Source organism: Xenopus laevis, chromosome 6L, assembly GCF_017654675.1.
Source record: "Xenopus laevis strain J_2021 chromosome 6L, Xenopus_laevis_v10.1, whole genome shotgun sequence".
Taxonomy (NCBI): Eukaryota; Metazoa; Chordata; class Amphibia; order Anura; family Pipidae; genus Xenopus; species Xenopus laevis.
This window is the reverse complement of record NC_054381.1, coordinates 61,791,608-61,811,669: the sequence shown is the minus strand read 5'-3', so window position 1 is coordinate 61,811,669 and position 20,062 is coordinate 61,791,608. Positions and strand designations below refer to the sequence as shown.

General features: G+C 37.6%; 1 protein-coding gene across 2 annotated transcripts in view; it reads left to right on the top strand.

Moving 5' to 3' along the window:
- The window catches only part of sugct.L (succinyl-CoA:glutarate-CoA transferase L homeolog), a 319,978-nt gene extending 300,119 nt beyond the window's left edge, over positions 1-19,859 (top strand). Inside the window, exon 14 of one of the 2 annotated variants that reach the window (XM_018266707.2) lies at positions 17,958-19,859. In XM_018266707.2, the coding sequence (XP_018122196.1) occupies positions 17,958-18,121 (164 nt within the window). In that variant the 3' untranslated portion in view covers positions 18,122-19,859. 2 annotated transcript variants of the gene reach the window in all.
- Positions 19,860-20,062: the final 203 nt, after the last annotated feature.

Here is a 20,062-nt window from a genome sequence, read left to right as displayed (position 1 = left end):
GAACCCTGACAATCATATTTAGGGTGCTTTTTCTTGATACGTAATGATACATGGGTGATATGGTGCTAGGAAGTTGAAGCTTTGATGCAATTTTCAGATATTTCACCAAAACCGACAATTTTGGGAAGGCCTTGCGACTCAGTAGTTTGGAGCAGAAAGGCATGGGTACTCATTTTAGATTCGGTAGAATGTGTCCTTTCCAAAAATATATGGTTTTGGGGTGTAAACGTATATTTCTGTGTTTTTACCCCACAAAAAATGCAGTCAATGTGTTTATTTTTTATTAGCTGAAGTTACCCACAGGACTATTTGTATGCGCTAACTTCATTTTGGGGCCTCTAAATGCCAGATACTTTGGTAAACCTATGAACAATGGCCACCAAACTGTTTGGAGGAACCCTGGCAATCATATTTAGGGTGCTTTTTCTTGGTACGTAATGATACATGGGTGATATGGTGCTGGGAAGTTGAAGCTTTTAGGAAATTTTCAGATATTTCACCAAAACTGACAATTTTGGGAAAGCCTTGCGACTCAGTAGTTTGGAGCAGAAAGGCATGGGTACCCATTTTAGATTCGGTAGAATGTTTACTTTCTAAAAATATATGGTTTTGGGGGGTAAACGTATATTTCTGTGTTTTTACCCCACAAAAAATGCAGTCAATGTGTTGATTTTTCATTAGCTCAAGTTACTCACAGGACTATTTGTATGTGCTAACTTCATTTTGGGGCCTCTAAATGCCAGATACTTTGGTAAACCTATGAACAATGGCTACCAAACTGTTTGGAGGAACCCTGGCAATCATATTTAGGGTGCTTTTTCTTGGTATGTAATGATACATGGGTGATATGGTGCTGGGAAGTTGAAGCTTTTAGGAAATTTTCAGATATTTCACCAAAACTGACAATTTTGGGAAAGCCTTGCGACTCAGTAGTTTGGAGCAGAAAGGCATGGGTACTCATTTTAGATTCGGTAGAATGTGTACTTTCCAAAAATATATGGTTTTGGGGGGTAAACGTATATTTCGGTGTTTTTACCCCACAAAAAATGCAGTCAGTGTGTTGATTTTTCAGTAGCTGAAGTAAAGTCCTGGACAATTTGGATGTGCTAACTTCATATTGGGGTCTCTAAATGCCAGGTACTTTGGTAATCCTATGCACAATGGGGATCAAACTGTTCAGTGGACCCCTGGCAATCATATTCAGGGTGTTTTTTCTTGGTATCTAATATAGTGTGTGATATGCGGAGCAGCAAAATAAAACCTTTGAAGTGATTTTTCAAAATTTTGATACATTTTGATAAAAAACGCTACGTTCAGACAAGCTTTGATGTTTGGTAGTTAGGAGTAGAGAGACACAGTTACCCATTTTGGAATCGGCAGAATGTGTACTTTCCAAAAATATATGGTCTTCTGGGGTAAACATACTGTTTCAGGATTTTGTGGCCTTGGAATCAAAAGTATGCCGTTTTCTGCCTTCTGCTTTCAAAATTCGGTAATATACTGCCGGTAGTTTTTGCTGTACAGATGTCCTAAATCTTCCTAAAACTATACATATTTGGTATTGGCATGTTCAAGAGACATGAGGCTTTCCAAATCAGTTGGATTTTCATGCGTAAAATGAAATATTTTTCAGGTATAAGTTCATATATTGTGAAAAATAGGAATTTTTCATTTTTTTTTGTATTTAGCACTATAAATCTTTTTGCAGAGGTGGAAATACAAGAAAACTCAGGCAGATTTAGAAAGCTCAGTTTCTCCCGAAAAAAACAATGTATAGTTTTCCTAGCTGAACTATAGGTTTCCCCTCAGAAAATGCCCCTAAAGTGAGAGAGCACAGAATGTTTCAAAAACGTCTGGCATTTCGCGTAACCAAATTGGTCAATTCTGCTGGCACTTAAAGGGTTAAGGAAGAATCTAGAAAAAGTTCACTTTGTTAGAGAATTCCAAGATACATCAGGGCTATACGGGTTCTCAGAGCTTCTCTGCAGATTCATAATAACAAATTCACCCAGAAAGTTCTGTTATAATGAATCATAACTGGTCATTCTATATTGTATCAGGCTCTCATAACTGAAATGGCTTCTTTAAACGATTGCTTTTTAATGGAACAGCTGGTCTCGACATTAATTATGAAATAAGTAAAATGTTAACAGGTACATAGGTCTGTGATGAGGTCATTTCTGGATGACTTTATACAACGTATGATACAGTTTTAGGGAGCCCAGAGACAATAGAACATTTGAGTCCTGGAAAGCCACACAATGAATTTTATTATACTTTTTTTTGCCTTTTATTTCTTTTTTTGTGTATGTGTGTTGCAGATGATCAAGAATTCTTTCCACTGTGTACACCTGTAAGACCCAACTTTTATGTCAGGTTATGAGGGAATATTTAGTGTGTTATAGAAAAGTCTGTGCATTTAATCAGGAAGAGCACAGATGGCTTAGAAATCTTCCAGGGAATCAGGGTAATCTAGGGAAGGGATTTGATTCAAATTTAGGCTTCTTTTCAGCATTTCCCAATGAATACTGTATATAACGGCTACTTTTATTTTTATTAGTCAGTGCTTGTCTGCATTCCATAATAATAAAGGCATTTTTTATACCATATACATTTCTGAAAGTAATAATAGAATATTATTTGCTCTCAGGTCCAAGGTCCCATTCTCATCAACATATTACATGAGTTTTCAAGGAAATCAGATAGGACTAACTGCATTCTATGAAGGTCTTCTCTTGCATCTCTTGAAAGTTAATTTAGCATTATTTTGTTTTAAGAATTTGTAAATAATAACTGATCTAAATCTTTGTTAAGGATAACACATTACAAATTGTCACCTTGTGCTGGGATTAACCAATTAGAGTGCGGACAATTGGTCAGTGACTCACAGCATGTGTGTGTTGGTTGCAGCTACAGACAAAAATTGTTAGGTTGAGGAACACGCAAACAAATCCTTAAATATATGAACAGAATGAAAAAATATTAAAAGCTATATCTGAAACAGGTTAAATATCTGCTACAGATGACTGAATGTTTATAATAGTGACAATCGCCCTTTAAATACAGATATGGGATCTGTTATCCAGAAAGCTCCGAATTACAGAATGGCCATCTCCCATATACTCCATTTTAATTAAATAAGTCAATATAATTTAAATAGTTTTCTTTTCCTCTGTATAAAACATTACATTGTACTTGATCCCAACGAAGATATAATTAATCCATTTTGTAGGCAAAACTATCCTATAGGGTTTAATTAAAATAATAAATAATAATAAAATGTAAAAATTTAAATAATAAACAATGTAAATTATTTTTTAGTAGATGTAAGGTATGATGATCCTAATTTCATAAAAGATACCTTTTCTGGGAAAACCCCAGTCCCGAGCATTTTGGAAAACAGGTCCCATACCTGTAAAAGATTTCTGCAAAGCTTCATTATAAATACCTGTTCTACAGAAAAATATGAGAACTGTTGTGCTAAAGCTTGACATGAGACATACAACTTCTGAGCTACTAGAAGAGAGCACAAAGGTTTTCAGGGGTAGTTTAAAGTCACACATCTTAATATCCCTTAGCCTCTGTAGCTGTAGCTGGTTCAACTCCTGGAGTGTGTTTGAGAAGCAAGTGTATCTGTTTTTACTTCACCAAACGAGCAGGTCTCTTCCCAATATGCCACCTTGAGGTGGTCGATCCGATCGTGATCCCTAGGGTGCAATGATCGGATAGCAACTTTGAGCATACAGGCGGTTGGATTGAGGACCTCATCAACAAACTGATGCAGTCCTCAATCCGACGGGATTTTTAACTCTGCCTGATTGAAATTTGACTGACTTTTGGCCAGATATCAGTCAGGGAAGCCTGTGGGAGAGCACCATAATAGGCAGATATAAGTTGCCGACTGGCCTAGGGGGCCTTTAGTCAGCTCCTTGCTTTGTTTCTGCTGTAACCCAATCCCTCTCTTACTGCTCAGTCCCATGTGAGCAGCAGGAGTGAATCTGAGGCAAGCATGCTCATTGTTGCTTGTGTATTCTCTGTTCTGACCAGCTCTAGCTGCACTAGAGTTATGGATGGCTGGTAACTGCCTACATTTTTAGAATAGCCGAAGTAGGGCTGGCTGAGGCTGCCTAGTTAGCTGAAGACATGGGTCCATATCTTCACGACATTAAGAAAAATTTAAATCATTTATATTACAACATTGCTTTTTTATGGATTCTTTCAGAATCCCTCAAAGGGATACTGTCAGGGAAGTACATCAGTTAATAGTGCTGCTCCAGCAGAATTCTGCACTAAAACCATTTCTCAAAAGAGCAAACAGATTTTTTTTTTATATTTAATTTTATAATCTGACATGGGGCTAGACATATTGTCAGTTTCCCAGCTGCCCCAGTCATGTGATTTTGACTCTGATAAACTTCAGTCTCTCTTTACTGCTGTACTGCAAGTTGATGTGATATCATCCCCTTCCTTTTCCCCCCAGCAGCCTAACATCAGAACAATGGGAAGGTAACCAGATAGCAGCTCCCTAACAAAAGATAACAGCTGCCTGGTAGATATAAGAACAGTAGTCAATAGTAAAATCTAGGTCCCACTGCGACACATTCGGTTACGTTGAGTAGGAGAAACAACAGCCTGCCAGAAAGCAGTTCCACCCTAAAGTGCTGGCTCTTTCTGAAAGCACATGACTAGGCAAAAAGACCTAAAATGGCTGCCTACACACCAATATTACAACTAAAAAAATACACTTGCTGTTGATCATTCAGATTTGGGTTGGCCAGGAACAAGGATTCATTCCAAATCCAGAATCCTGGTGCATCCCTAAAAATAAATGGCAAATTTATGAAGGCGAGTTTTTTATTTTACTCTGCCCAAATGCTTGATTTGTCTTCATTATTTTATAGCACTTCAAACATCTCATAATTGCCTAAAAGTTCAAGCAGTATGTCATTTCTGGCAAATATTGCTCTGGAGATGAATGCCATATTTTCCCATGGCATTTTTAAGTGTCTGCTAATCGCTAAAAATGCTTACACAGCTTGATAAGAACCTTTTTTTTATGCAGTGATGCCTGGCAATGTGCAGTGAATTTGGTCACCATTTTTTACACAGCATGATAACTAGGCTCCCTATATGCAGATGCCTTTCTTAGCAAATGAACTACATTGTGTCAATAGATAATAACTACACAAAAATATTACAACTGAATGTATAAATCTGTGCTCAGTCAGTTACTGTATGTATTGGCAAGATGCTTTAAAGGGGTGGTTCACCTTTGAGTTAGCTTTTAGTATGATATTGAGAATGATATTCTGAGACAATTTGCAATCGGTTTTAATCTTTATTATTTGTGGTTTTCAAGTTATTTTGCTTTTTATTCAGCAGCTTCCCAGTTTGCAATTTCAGCAATCTGGTTGCTAGGGTCCAAATGACCATAGCAACCAGGTATTGATGTTGATTAAGAGACTGGGATAGGAATAACAAAGGGCCTTAGTAGAAAGATGAATAAAAAAGTATCAGTAGCCTTACAAAGCCTTTGTTTTTTAGATGAGGTTAGTGATCCACATTTGAAAGCTATAAGAAAAAGAAAAATAATTCAAAAACTGTAGTAATAAGTAATAAATAAAGAAGGCCACTTGAAAAGTTGTTTAGAACTGATCATTCTATACCATACTAAGCATTATCCTGAAGGTGAACCACCGCTGGACGGTCTGTAGAAGGAGCAAGGGATATGGCTTATACACTAATGGTGGGAAAAGAAAGATATTTTTTTCTGCAACATGAGTGCCTGTGGGCCCAGGTCCTACCTGCACTGCCTGAATGAATACAAAACTGCCCATGTTTGTATTTATAAGGACCAGACTATGGAATCATGCACCAGAAGGCACAGATTGCAAAGGAGCCCTGTTCATACTGCCTGCCCTATAGCAAGTTTTGCACTCTGCACTTCATGTTTGATTTTTAGTTGACACAAGCTGCAGAGCACAGCAATACCCTAAAAGATTCTAATTTCTAATCTGTAGTTCTATATGCTAAAAAATAATAGCATTTTCAGGGAAACTGAATAAAACTTGGCGTCAGAATGTAACTAGCCGTCTGGTACAATGTTCCTTCAGCAAATTTTCTTTCTAGTCGTATGACTGATGACCATAGCACAACTATTAAAAACTCTGCTTGCCAACTAAATGATCTTAAATTGAGAAGAGAACAGATCCTGCAGAGAATCAAAATAGTAAAAAAAAATCCAAACTGCAAATGGCAAAAGATCAAAGGTGACAAGTGTGTGGGTGGAAGGTGCTGTAGAATGTCCCAAGCATCAAGCTTGGAAAACAAATTACTATTAAACTGTGCACCTGCTGAAGAGGGTTAGTTCCTGAGAGTCACCAAAACAGTAAACACATTTCTCTTGACAATTAAATGAGAGAAGGTAGTTAAAGTGTCTAGAACTCTAAGAAGCACATGGACAATTGCTGGATTCTATGGAATTGTCTTCCTTTCAAAAACATGTTCTCATTTAGAGTTTTCCTTGTGCAATGTGAGTTTAATTTAATTTCTCAGGCTCTTCAGTTGTCATATGGAAAGAGAGCACGCTGTTCCGGAAAAAAGCTCAAGCAAATTATCGTTGGATTGCTTCCTAACCTTCTTGCTCATTCTTTTCAATGGGTGTGTCTCCCTCTTTCCGGTTTTGTGAAGAAGATTTACAAGATCAGTTTCCTTGTGCAAAAGAAGTCATCGATGAGTAAATAGTGCTTGTTAGTTCCTAATGGTATTGACATATTTACAACGCTGACCAAATCCAAATTTTCAGAGACGTGTGTTAAAATGACTTTGCAATGTCCTGGTTTGGTGACCATGTGTATGTTTTTCAATATGTATGTTCCTGAATAATCTTATACAGTGAGGTATATATGCTATACATACAACAAAGTATGTGCTATGATATGCATTATTATTAGTTTTGTGCCTAAAATATTTAGAATATCGAAATTGTAGGTATAATTGTGTTGTGAAAAGGTCTTTACAATACACAATTGTGTATATGTCTGAGGACCCAGACATTTATACACCACAACATGACTTTTTATAAACAGAGTTAGAGATGTCATGTATCTTGTCTGAAATCCATATTTTTAAAACACTGTAACTTTTGGAACCCTAAGCACATGAACTACAGTATAAATAGAAAAACATTTATGTTTTGATGTAGAAAATTATATAGATCTGTTATGTTTTTTGGTTTCATGTAGACGAAAAGGGAACTAAAGGACCTACAAAGCAAATGTTATAGGAAATAGTATGACTTTAAACATTCCATGGTTACTGTGTAGTAAGGTCAGTAATGATGTACAAGAAAAAAGCCTGAAAGTAAGTCTTGAGACTTGGGACCTGGGGTTTTCCAGATAATGGGTCTTTCTGTAATTTGGATTTCCATACCTAGTCTACTAAAAAAATCTTTTAGACATTATTTAAACCCAATAAGATTGTTTGGCCTCTAATTAGTATCAATTATATCTTACTTGGGATCAAGTACAAGGTACTGTTTAAGTATTTAAAAAAAAAAGTAATTATTAAAATAGAGTATATGGGCCTTCCTGTAATTCAGAGCTTTCCAGGTAATACATATTCAGGGAAAGCTAGCTCAGCGGTTTAAACTGTCAGTTTCAACTGTAAGGAATGTAATCAGGAAATGGAAAGCCACAGGCACAGTTGCTGTAAGAGCCAGGTCTGGCAGGCCAAGAAAAATACAGGAGCAGGATATTTGGAGGATTGTTAGAATGGTTACTAGGGATGTAGCGAACCGCCGATAATGTGTTCGCGAACGCCGTTCGCGAACACTGGCAAAAAATGCGAACAGTTCGCGAACTTCGAACATCCGAAAATCGTTCGATTCGAACGATCGAAGGATTTTAATCGTTCGATCGAACGATTTTCGTTCGAATCGAACGAAAATCGTTCGATTTTAGCGATCGAATGGTCGAACGATTTTGACGCGAACGCCTATTGGCGAACGTCGCGCGACGTTCGCGAACTTGCGGCGGACGCGAACAGCCGATGTTCGCGCGAACAAGTTCGCCGCCGAACAGTCCGCGACATCCCTAATGGTTACAGACAACCCAAAGATCACCTTCAAAGACCTGCAAGAACTTCTTGCTGCAGATGGTGTATCTGTACATTGTTCTACAATTTAGCACAATTTGCAAATTCATCTGTATGGCAGGGTGATGAGAAAGAAGTCCTTTCTGCACTCATGCCACAAACACAGTTGCTTGTTGTATGCAAAAGCTAATTTAGACAAGCCACAGTCATTCTGGAACAAAGTGCTTTGGACTGATGAGACAAACAGTTATTTGGTCACAACAAAAAGCAATTTGCATGACGAAACAAGAACATTGCATTCCAATAAAAACACCTGCTACCTACTGGCAGATTTGGTGATGGTTCCATCATGCCGTGGGGTTAGTTCAGGGACTGGGGGCTTTGTTAAAGTCAAGGGTTGGATGAATTCAACCCAATATCAACAAATTCTTCAGGATAATGTTCATGCATCAGTCACAAAGTTGAAGTTACACAGGGTTGGATATTCCAACAAGACAATGGCCCTAAACACACTTCAAAATCTACAGAGGCATTTATGCAGAGGGTGAAGTACAATATTCTGGAATGGCCGTCACAGTCCCCCGCACTTGAATATCATAGAAAATATATAGGATGATTTGAAGCAGGCTGTCCATGCTCGGCAGCCATTAAATTTAACTGAACTGGAGAGATTTTGTATGGACGAATGGTCAATTCGATAAAGTTGTCACTGCTGAAATACTACTGTTTCCATAAGGCATGATATATATTAAAAAGAAGTTGCTTCTTTGAAAGCAAAAAGAATTAAGAGGGGTTCCCAACATTTTTCATATGACTGTATGTCTACTTTCATTATTTAAATTATGAGTAAATGGCTACACCATTCTCTATAGTATTATTAAATTTATTTCAAGTTAAATGGATAGTGTAGGGTACTCTTACTATTTGTAAACATTTTTATTGGAAAAATGCATATAACAATGCTAAGACTTTTTTTGCAAAAGTAAGAACTATTAAGAGAATACATAAACTCTCTTTCTCTCTAAAATCAAACATTCTTCCCACCTCTAGTTATAATGCCATTTTGTTTTGGAAGATTCTTATTTAAAATACATAATGCTCACCCCCTTATTTTGGTCAGTAAGGTGACCACTTATTTAAATATAGGGAATCAGACAGGTCTTTCCCCTGTTCTTCTGTCTGTGAGAACATTCAGCTAGTTATAGGCCGAAGAGCCATCCAATGGGCTGGCAGCCCCAGTGCATCGCTGGGGGAGGAGGAGGACCCAGAAGAGTTCCTTGCTTTGGAGCCAAATGCACAGGGTTACAGACAGTGCTGATAAAGGAGCCCCTGCAGCAGCCAGCCAGAGCCAGATCGTTCGATTCATTTGATTCGATCGAATTCGATTGAATTTGACCAATGTCAAAAATGACTTGGAAATTCTAATATTTTTTTATTCGAATTATTCACTCGAGCTTAGTAAATTTGCCCCTATGTATTGTACTCAGCTGGACAGCTTTGAATTTCTAGTCTTGAGAGAGAAGATACTCTGCATCAAGTTCAACTGTTGGATGCCTGTTGAAACCTTAGTGTGTCCCTGTTGTGAGGACAGGTCTTAATTGTGCACCAGCCACGTGGGAGCAGCTACTACATCCAAAAGGGAAAGGTGCCTTGCAGCAGGTAGTGCTACTTGGGGATATAAGAGGTCTTGGGGAAGGGATATTTAACTAAATTTGTTCTTGTTTGCATTTATCCACCCTGAGTGGTCATTGAAAAACTGTGCCAGGGGTTTGATAGTCCAAAATAAATCAGAAGGCGTCAAAATTGTTTTTACGCGCACAACACTTTTTCTCGCTCTAAGTGCATTAAAGTCAAAGGGTGTTTTTTCTTGTGGCAACTTTTTTGTCTCTGTGACTTTTTTGTCCAAATGCATTGAAGTCAGTGGTGTTTTTTTCTTATTTTGACTTTTTTTTTGTCCAAATGCATTAAAGTCGATGGGAACTTTTTCTTGTGGCGACTTTTTTTGTCTTGGCAACTTTTTTGTTGTGGCAAATTTTTGCTGCAATTTCACAAAAAAATTTACAGATGTTGAAATGCAGAATCTCACTGCAAATCTATGACTGGCAAAAAAATCTTTTTAAAATCTACTTTTAGTTTAGGTTGCACATCTTGGGCCTACCATTCTTTGCTATTTGAGGAATATGGGTCACAGGTAAAATAGAAGGGTCATAGAACCTCAGGCTTACAATGATTAAAGATAGAACATATATAAAAAATATATCTCTACCTACAATGATTAGGTTTTCCATGCAAGCATGTGACATGCAGGAGTTATGTTCCTGCATTCTGTTTTAAAAAGGCATTGACTATATTTTCACAATTAAAACAGGGAACCAGACTCTTTTGTTGTTAAGTAAATACAGATTTGTACATGTCCATATATTATATCAGCACAATGAAGAATATAGTGTTATGTCGCTCTTTGGATGGCCCAGGATGACCCATTGAAGTAATGGTGTTTAGGCATAATAAAAGAATACATTTAGCAAATGAGCAAGTTTATAAAATCCCAGGACAAGTGGTATCTTTAATACTATTTTTCTAAGTGAGTGCTAAATAAAACTGCTCACAGTATGTATTAATTATTTTGGGTATTCTTAGAATTGTGTGGGGCAAGTTGTACACTCCTTGTGCCCAATAAAGAGAAACAAGAGACAGAGGCCAATGCTGCTGTACACATCTGGCAAGGAGCAAGCTTAACAACCATTTTATTAGGACAGTTTATTTATGGGTAAAAAATGGCAAAATGTTTCTAATATTACTAGAGCAGCCTAAGGATAGGATTTACACACCACTATATAAAACATCTGACTATTTGGGTAATACTATCAGAATATGTTTTAGTTTAGATCCTATTATAGCAATGGCTGTTGTGTTTTCTATTGAGCAGCTAGTAGGTTACTTTGATATAGTTTTTCATGACTGCTTCATTCAATTACAGGGCATTTAGCAATGAATCTGTAACATAAAAACACAGAAATGCAACATTTGTCGAGGCATGGTTTCCTCATGTTGTCTCTTCTGGGCTCTTAGCAGTCATGATGGTATGGCACGCATTCTTTGTACTTGCCTAAATTTAAAGGAAAACTATACCCCCAAAATGAATACTTGAGCAACAGATTATTAGTTTATATTATATTAAGTGGTATATTAAAGAATCTTATCAAACTGGAATATATATCTAAGTAAATATTGGCCTTTTACATCTCTCGCCTTGAAATACCATTTTGTGATGGTCTCTGTGTGCTGCCTCAGAGATCACCTGACCAGAAATACAACAACTCTAACTGTAACAGGAAAAGTGTGGAAGCAAAAGACAGAATTCGGTCTGTTGATTGGCTTATGTGACCTAACAAGTATAGCTTATTTGGTATGTTTGTGTGCACCGTCAATCATACGATCCCAGGGGGCGGCCCTTATTTTGTAAAATGGAAGTTTTCTATTTATGATTACCCAATGGCACATACTACTAAAAAAGTATATTATTATGAAAATGGTTTATTTACATGAAGCAGGGTTTTACATATGAGCTGTTTTATGCAATATCTTTTTATAGAGACCTACATTGTTTGAGGGGTATAGTTTTCCTTTAACCCAGTAAGGATAAAGTAACTTATAATGTCATATGGTGGAAGGCGACGCAGCAGTTAGAGGAGGACCTTACTCCACCTATAAGGTAGGATTTATAAGAGAAATAGAAATATATTTGATAATGGGCCTACTGCAAGAAGGATGTGTGCTTAGATGGGTAGATAGACAGAGAATACAGGTATGGGACCTGTTAGCCAGAAAGCTCGGGATCTGGGGTTTTCCAAATGATGGATCTTTCCGTAATTTGGATTTTCATACCTTAAAGGAGAACTAAACCTCCCCTTTAGCCAAAAGTCCCCACTGGCCCCCCTCGGCTGGCCACCCTCCATGCACACCTTACTGAATTGTGTCCCCTCTAGAAATACTAACCACACATTCAAAGTCAACGCAGCTGAGCTCTCGGGCGCCATCTTCCGGTGCTTCGGTATTCTTCGGAGTCCCTTCTGCAATTTCCGATACTTTCAGCACATGCGCAGTTGTCGCGAACCGAAAGATTGATCCAACTGTGCATGCGCCAGTACGGCACTCAAGAAATGAAGACTAACAAAGTACTGAAAGATGGTGCCCGTGAGCACCGCTGCACTGACTCTGCATGTGCGGTCAGTATTTTTAAAGGGGACACAATTCAGTAAGACTGTGCAGGGGGGAGGCAGGGAGGGGGGCCAGTGGGGACTTTTGGCTAAAGGGGAGGTTTAGTTCTCCTTTAAGGTATGAAAATCCAAATAACGGAAAGATCTGTTATTTGGAAAACCCCAGGTCCTGAGCTTTCTGGCTAACAGGTCCCATACCTGTATTCTCTGTCTATCTACCCATCTAAGCACTTTTCTTTCTTGCAGGGGTAAGACTGTGCAGGGGGCCAGCGCAGGAGGCCAGTGGGGACTTTTGGCTAAAAGGGGTTTCGTTCTCCTTTAAGTCTACTAGAAAATCATGTAAACATGAAATAAACCCAATAGGCTGGTTTTGCTTGCAATAAGGATTAATTATATCTTAGTTGGGATCAACTGTTTTATTATTACAGAGAAAAGGGAAATCATTTTGAAAATTTGGATTACTTGGATAAAATGGAGACAGCCTTCCTGTAATTCAGAGCTTTCTGGATAATGGGTTTCTGGATAATGGATCCCATACCGGCATTAGGGAATATCACGTATATCATTGAATGCTGCTTATAGAAATGACTCCCACTGCACCATGCACAGAGTAAGGGACAGGTATCAGTAGAGTCTGGATGATCCCAAACCACTACAATTATAAACCATAGTACAATATTACTGTAATAAAGCACTTAGATCAGCAAAGTAATACATAATAATGTATGTACTGGGAAGAAATATGTTTACTTTTGCATTTTTAAAAATAGTTCCATAGTGTTGGTATTTACAGTACATTACCTATAGTTTTTCAGATTGAAGAAGTATGCCTGTTTTCCACATATGGCAATATTATCAGACCAAACAAAAGGTCATTCATTAGCTCAAGCTGGCAAAAAAATGCAAATACACATATTCACTCTCTGTGGGTCATTTACTGGTCAAATTTGGTAGGTGAAGTCAGCCTTATCATGCAATCAGCACATAGTTTAATCAGTCTACTGTAATTAGACAATTTAAAGAGCATTTTTTGATTTTTTTTTGGAGGTAATTATATGTGGTGCGAATTTGTTATAATGGGGGCCTGGGACGACTATATCAACATGCTTGTCTGATTTGGTTTTCTAACCTGTCAGTTGGATATCTGGCTGATTATCGGTCAGATATCAATAGGGAAGGCTATTGGGAGGGCTCTATAACTGGGCCAAGAATTTGTAAATTGGTCTGGAGTGGCAGCAGCTTTTATCCTCGTGTATGGCCAAATTAATTATTTTATAATACATTTGCTAGAGGAAACAATTCAGAAACAGTTATTAATTAACATACAGAAGGGGGCAGAAAAAGTCGTGTAAAATCCAGGATAATGTAAATGCATTATAGATTATGGTGTGACCTCAAAAAAACTGTGTAAAATGAGGGAAAACATAAAATCTGGATGGAAACCTGAGGTTGCATTGCATTTTTTTATGAAAAGACTTTATAAGCTGATTGGAAATATTTTTAAAAATCTTAGTTGAACAAAATTGTAACATGCTGTTCTATTGCTGAGGCATGGGCAATTAATCTATGGGAAGTTATTTTTTATTTTTTGGACTTCAACTCTGAGGAGTTTAGTGAAACTTGTAGCAAGTCAGGGCATCATTTTTGTATATAAACTGTAAATCATGATAGAAACAGATAGGCGTTCATTTAACCTGTTCATCTCAAATCCTTCCTACTTGTTCCTATTGTATTCCACTTCACACCTTTTTCCCAGAAGTGATCATATTTAATGGACCAAATGCAGACATCAAAAAAATGTAACGTAGGTGTGCTATTCTGCTTCCCACGGCAGGGCATTATATAATGTTGGTGAGCCATGACTTGACTTTGTTGATGTACCATTGACTACTATTCTCAAGTGTGGGAAACAAGCCACACACAAATGCAAGCTGTAGCAATGGAAATATAGAGAGAGAGTTTGCATCTTTTTTTTTTACACTCCTGTTTTATACATTCTGACATTTTTTTTTTTAAAGTTCTTCAAGGTTTATTAGAAATGATTGTGATCCTATAGAAGATCTGAAGCCCTCACACTTCCTATCTCACTTAACAGACTGTTCTGTCCCAGACATGACTCATTAGGCATCTGGACTCTGCATAGTTCTTTTGTGTCTCTACAGCTTGGGACTGTATACAGTATGCTTCTGCCTAATGCCCTTTATGTAAATCTTCATGAATTAAGCATATCCGGTGCCTCACAATAGTAAAAGCTTTCCACTTGTTATCTTTAAGTTAGTTCGCAAAAGAGACATTGCTTTCTTTCCAGTATTATTAGTTTTGTATTATAATTTTCACATTGTAGTATTCTATAGAGCAAAGCCAAATCCACTGAAACACTCTTTACAATGACATTTTATTTTCACTAGTTCCCGGCATCCAACATGATAACAGCCACAAGGAACTACAGTAAATGAAATTACCCAATGGATTCAGATTAAACAAACTGAACTCCCGCACCATATGTTCACCCCCCCCACACACACATATATTTAATTTAAACACTTGGTTATACAACATTCCCGTGCCAATTAACACTTTTAAGCAAATGAAATGTTTGGAGAATGTGTGACTTATGTAATAAGTGGAGAAAATTCAATAATTGTTTAGTGGAAACCTCTGCTTACGTAATTCTGGTTTGGAGCACTCTCATCTGTACGGATCCCTTTGTGACAAAGAAATTGTTGTTCCATGAATCGATGGGAGGAAAATATAAAGACATCATAGAAAGGCAGATGTTTTCCTCAGCTGTTTTTAGGTGAGAAAATTAGGAAGGGAAATAAAAGGGCAAAACATTTTCCAAATTGTTTCTGTGTAGCTTGTAAACAATGTGTTTAAAATAATATATCACCATGCCTAAACATAAAGCATCCTATGGCTGTTTACATTCATTTCAGCTTAGATGTGCAATATCTGGTTTTAAATATGTCAATTCTGGCAATAGATAGAAATGTACTTCTACTGCCTCATGTGACCCTGCCAGATGTACAGCAGCTTGATCTAGTAACAACCAAGAGAATCTTCCCTGCAAAGGAAGAGGAGCCTGTTGAATGTTAGGGTCGTGGCTGATATCTCATGAGGCTCAGATGGATTGGTTACTTGTGAACTGCCTCTACCAAAGCCCTAATCACCAATGAGATTCCGAGTTAGCCAGAAAACTCAGGAACTGGGGTTTTCCAGATAGCAGATCTTTCTGTAATTTGGATCTTCATACCTTCATTCCGCTAGAAAGGACCAGTAACATTAAAAAAATTTTTTTAAAAAAAAAAATCGTTAGTTTACATCGAAAAAAAAATCCCTCCTCTTCAGAAAAGGCGACAGGGCGACCATCCATCCTGCAGCGCTCGATTTCTCCTCAGTTGCGAGTCACAGTCGCTGGCAGGGGATGACAAGCCTGTGGTACCTGAAGAGAATAAGAAGTCGGCACCTCGGCCATTTGGCAGGACACCCGAGGCCATAGTATGCAGAAACTCCTACCCCGGCTCAGACAAGAGCCCCTCAAAGCCCCTGGCTGGAAGGAGGATGAAGAAGAGCTGGAGAAGGAGATGGGGGCAGACGACATGCTGTTAGTAGAATAGCCAGGGAGGAGAAATTGAGCGCCACAGGATGGATGGTCGCCCTGTCGCCTTTTCTGAAGAGGAGGGGAAGTGGAGTTTCGGTAAGTTATTTCTTAATAAAGGCTTTGCTATTTTAAAGTTTAATTTGTGTTGGTGTTTTTTTTTTTCGATGTAAACGAACACCTTTTTTTTTTTTTTTTTGATGTTACTGGTCCTTTAAATAAACCTAATAGGCTTGTTTTGTTTCCAGTAAGGATTAATTACATCTTAGTTTGGATTAAGTACAAGGTACTGTTTTATTATTAAATTATTAGAAAAAGGAAATCATCTAAAAAATATGGATTATTTAAATAAAATGAGTCTATGGGAGACGGCCTTCCCGTAATTCTGAGTTTTCCGGATAATGGTTTTCCAGATAATGGATCCCATACCTGGATTAGGGAATGTCACTGATATCACTGGCAGGGCACAGATTCACCTACCCCTCCAAAACCACTCACACCTGCCTGCTGCAGATAGTTTGCAGTGGGCACACACATTTTCAGGCAGTAAAGCAGATCCACAGTCTGGGTCCCCCTGTCCCCCAGTGACCTTGGGGTCTGCTTTCTCTATAGTTACGCTACTGCATGTAGCCATCTCCAAGAATATACAGAGACATTAAGTACAGGGATGGATTATGTCAAGCAGGGCCACGCTTTGAACTGGATTTTTAACCTGATACAGAAGGCAGCCTTTGCCAAAGGTACAAGTGCTCAATAAACAAGGCCTATAAAATAGCTGTTAACAAGATAAACCATTTGTGTGGTGTAGATTGTTTGTTCCAGTCCTCAAAGATAATCTTAGCAACGAGCAGGTTAACCTTCCAAGCTATAGGTTAATTTTGCTTGCAAATTCTGTGTTTTGCACTGCAGCTGGCATAATGAATTGGATAATACTCAGCCTTAGTTCATCTCTCTATACTGTTCTGCTGGATAATACAATATAATCATTCCATACTAAGCTACATTATCCTTAGAACTGGGCTAAAGCTAGCTTGTATGGAATAAAGGCAATTTGACAGCATTTTCCCAGATTATCAGAACTTGTTAGGTTTAATGTTTCCTGTTAGTGATGAAGAAGAGCAATAAAACATGCCTATAAATAAACAAGAGTAAAAATTGTAGACTGAGTAATAAAACAAGCCACGGCAGCTTAAAAAATAGTTTGCATTGCCCCATTGAACAACCTTGAGTACGACTTACTGTAACGCACCATTAAATATAAATATTTACACAAGATTTAACAATGCCATCAAGTTGATTTTACAACACTGGAAAAATAACCTTTAAAACTCTATTGCTCATACCAACACCACCACCCTGTCCACTAACTCAATCAATCAACTTATGCCCCCCTTTTACCTCTGTTTAGAAGGGACTGTCCCAATTCGTTAACTGTGAATGGTAGTGAGATGTACCAAAAAGTGATTGGGTTTGGATCTAATTAGTGGCATGACTGGGAGTAGCTGGGGGCAGCCTTATTTGTTAGTTTCCACTTAAGAAACTGGGGAGTTTGCCACATGAAGATAGAACTTTTGGTATCCTCCTTTATGTGACTGTATTTTTTCCCAACACTTGATCATTCTGAAAAGATTTGTCCCATTGTTCTCCTGCCTACTCTCATAATGAAATTGGTACCTGCAGAAATGTGTTGTCTTACGCATCTTGTAATCTTGTAAATCAGATGCACCTTCCTTCCTTCCTTCCTTCCTTCCTTCCTTCCGCAAAACAGAAAGAATGTGCACATAGAGACCTAAATCGACACCTTAAGGTGGCAAGTACATTCCAGCATTATCAATGTCATCAGAATTTTAGACAGTTCTAAAGATTACATGCAATGTATGCAATATTACTGTATGTTTTTATACAACATGATAACCAAGCCCCAGACTATATGCAATATACAGTATAGTCATTTCATTTGACTGTTGATAGTAAAAACAACATTAAGAATATTTGAAAATGTTAACAGTATTTGCTTGTAACAACTTTCTGTTTTATGTCAACAGGCCCTGCTGTAAGATTCAGTGGATTCAATATTTCCAAGCCAAACCCACCTCCTCTCATTGGACAGCACACCACTGAGGTTCTGAAAAATATTTTGGGATATGAAGATTCCCATATCAATGAACTGATTAAAGCTGAAATAGTGGCTCAAAATGTGGTCAACTGAACCTAAAAGGACCTTAATTTAATGTACTTTACAATTATCTATTATTAATTAATGCGAAATTATTTTAGTACCATATACAGTAATCCAGGGCAGCCACATTTATTTACTTAATTTTGTAAGACACGTTCTAATATGTGTCTTAATAATTTTTCAGTTTCACTGGAAGGCTTCTAATCTGATCAGAAACAGCAACCCTATACTGAATTATATTTTCCTTGAGGTGAGGTTTCCATACAAAGAACAATATTATAGTTGGCAACTTATTGGTAGTGAAAAGGTAAAAAAACTTCGTGAAATGCTTTTCTGTCATGCAACATTTATGACACAGCAACTGTTTGTGGCCAAATTTATTGGAGTCTATGGGCATTTTTTTGACGTGCAAAACTAAACGCATGGTGAATTGTCACTGTTAGCAAGACAATTAGGTAATATTAATTGGTTGTAGATCGCATAACTAATACCAGGGCTGGAACTAAGGGTAGACAGAAGAGGCACCTGCCTAGGGCCCAATGATAGTGGATATGTATCTGTTAAAAGATGTTCTGCCTACCCCTAGTCCAAGTACGCCCCCCTCTACAGCTCCTCCCTCCCCTTGCCACTGTCCCCTCCCCCACGCGGCACACGTGCGCACCCAGGGGAGGGACGGTGGCTGGGGAACAAGTTGGCTGGCAGAGTTGCCTAGTTAGCCATAACTAATAGAATCCGCTTCCAACTTATTTGCATCAGCCCCAGTTATGATCCTAATGTTGGGCTCCTAGGCAAAGGTTTGGTGACCTCTTTAAATAAGCAAATCTATGTGTGTATGGTCATATTAAGAGTTACTAGTTATTTTTTCAGATTTTTCAATTACATATATGGTATCTATATGATCTAACTAGAACTTTTTTTTAATAAAAATTCATATGTAAAATAAATAAATGAATGTGCAAGGCAATAGTCTCTCTCTCTGTCAAAAAATTAAGTATTGCTACTCTAAATATATGGAAACTCCAGGTATGGCTGTGTCTTACAAGAAATAACAATGAGTTGGAAAATACAAAAAAGTTAGATTTTCTAGTTTCTCTGTTGATCAAACAACCCATTAACAGTTTAGTTACGCAAGGGAAGTGATAAATGATTTCTTCCAAACAACATAGTACATTTTGATCCTACAAACCCTCTTTAATCTGAGAAAATGCATTTGGCCTTACCAGTGCAATGGGCATTGTAACACCAAGATCCATTATTCAGTTTTGTTGCGTAAATATTTGCTTTGCATCGTGTTGCTATAGTGATTTTGGATTGTGCCGTGGAAATAAAGCTTTATTTTAACATTTTATTGACTTTTAAAGCTAAACACTAGTCGAAAGTTAATGACTTCAGCCCTGAATGAGCCTTTCTGCACCGGCAGCTAGCAGTATAGTCTGAATGGCACCAACTACAGTCCAGCTTATAAATAAATTAGAAACCAAGTACAGAGAAGCATTTTGCCCTTCATATTTTACACACACAGTCTGGCATTTTCTTTATACTAAAGGTTTGGTGTTTAAGTACTCTCCAGTGTATAATTATGGCAATGTAATGATTTTTATTTTGTGCACTAAACAAAAAAAAAATAAGGAAGGTATCTCCTGAATGGTTGAAATAAATTTCTATCCAATAGTTTTATTATTAACAGTTTTGTAAAAAAACAGTCAGCCACCTAGATGCACATTCTGTTTCTTATCCAAGATAAAATAAAATAGCATGCTATAACTGATTTCTTCTTGTTGGGGTTGGAATTTTTTGTTGTTGTTACATAGCCAGTTTTAGGTAATTTTATATTTCAGTTATTAAATTTCAGTTTCAAATAATTCCCAATTAAAGGCACTATATATATATTCTTCTTAAAAGTAGGGTTGAGCCCCTCCCACCAGAAAAAATATTCGGAGAGCTCCTGTGTGCACCAACCCTACCACCCCC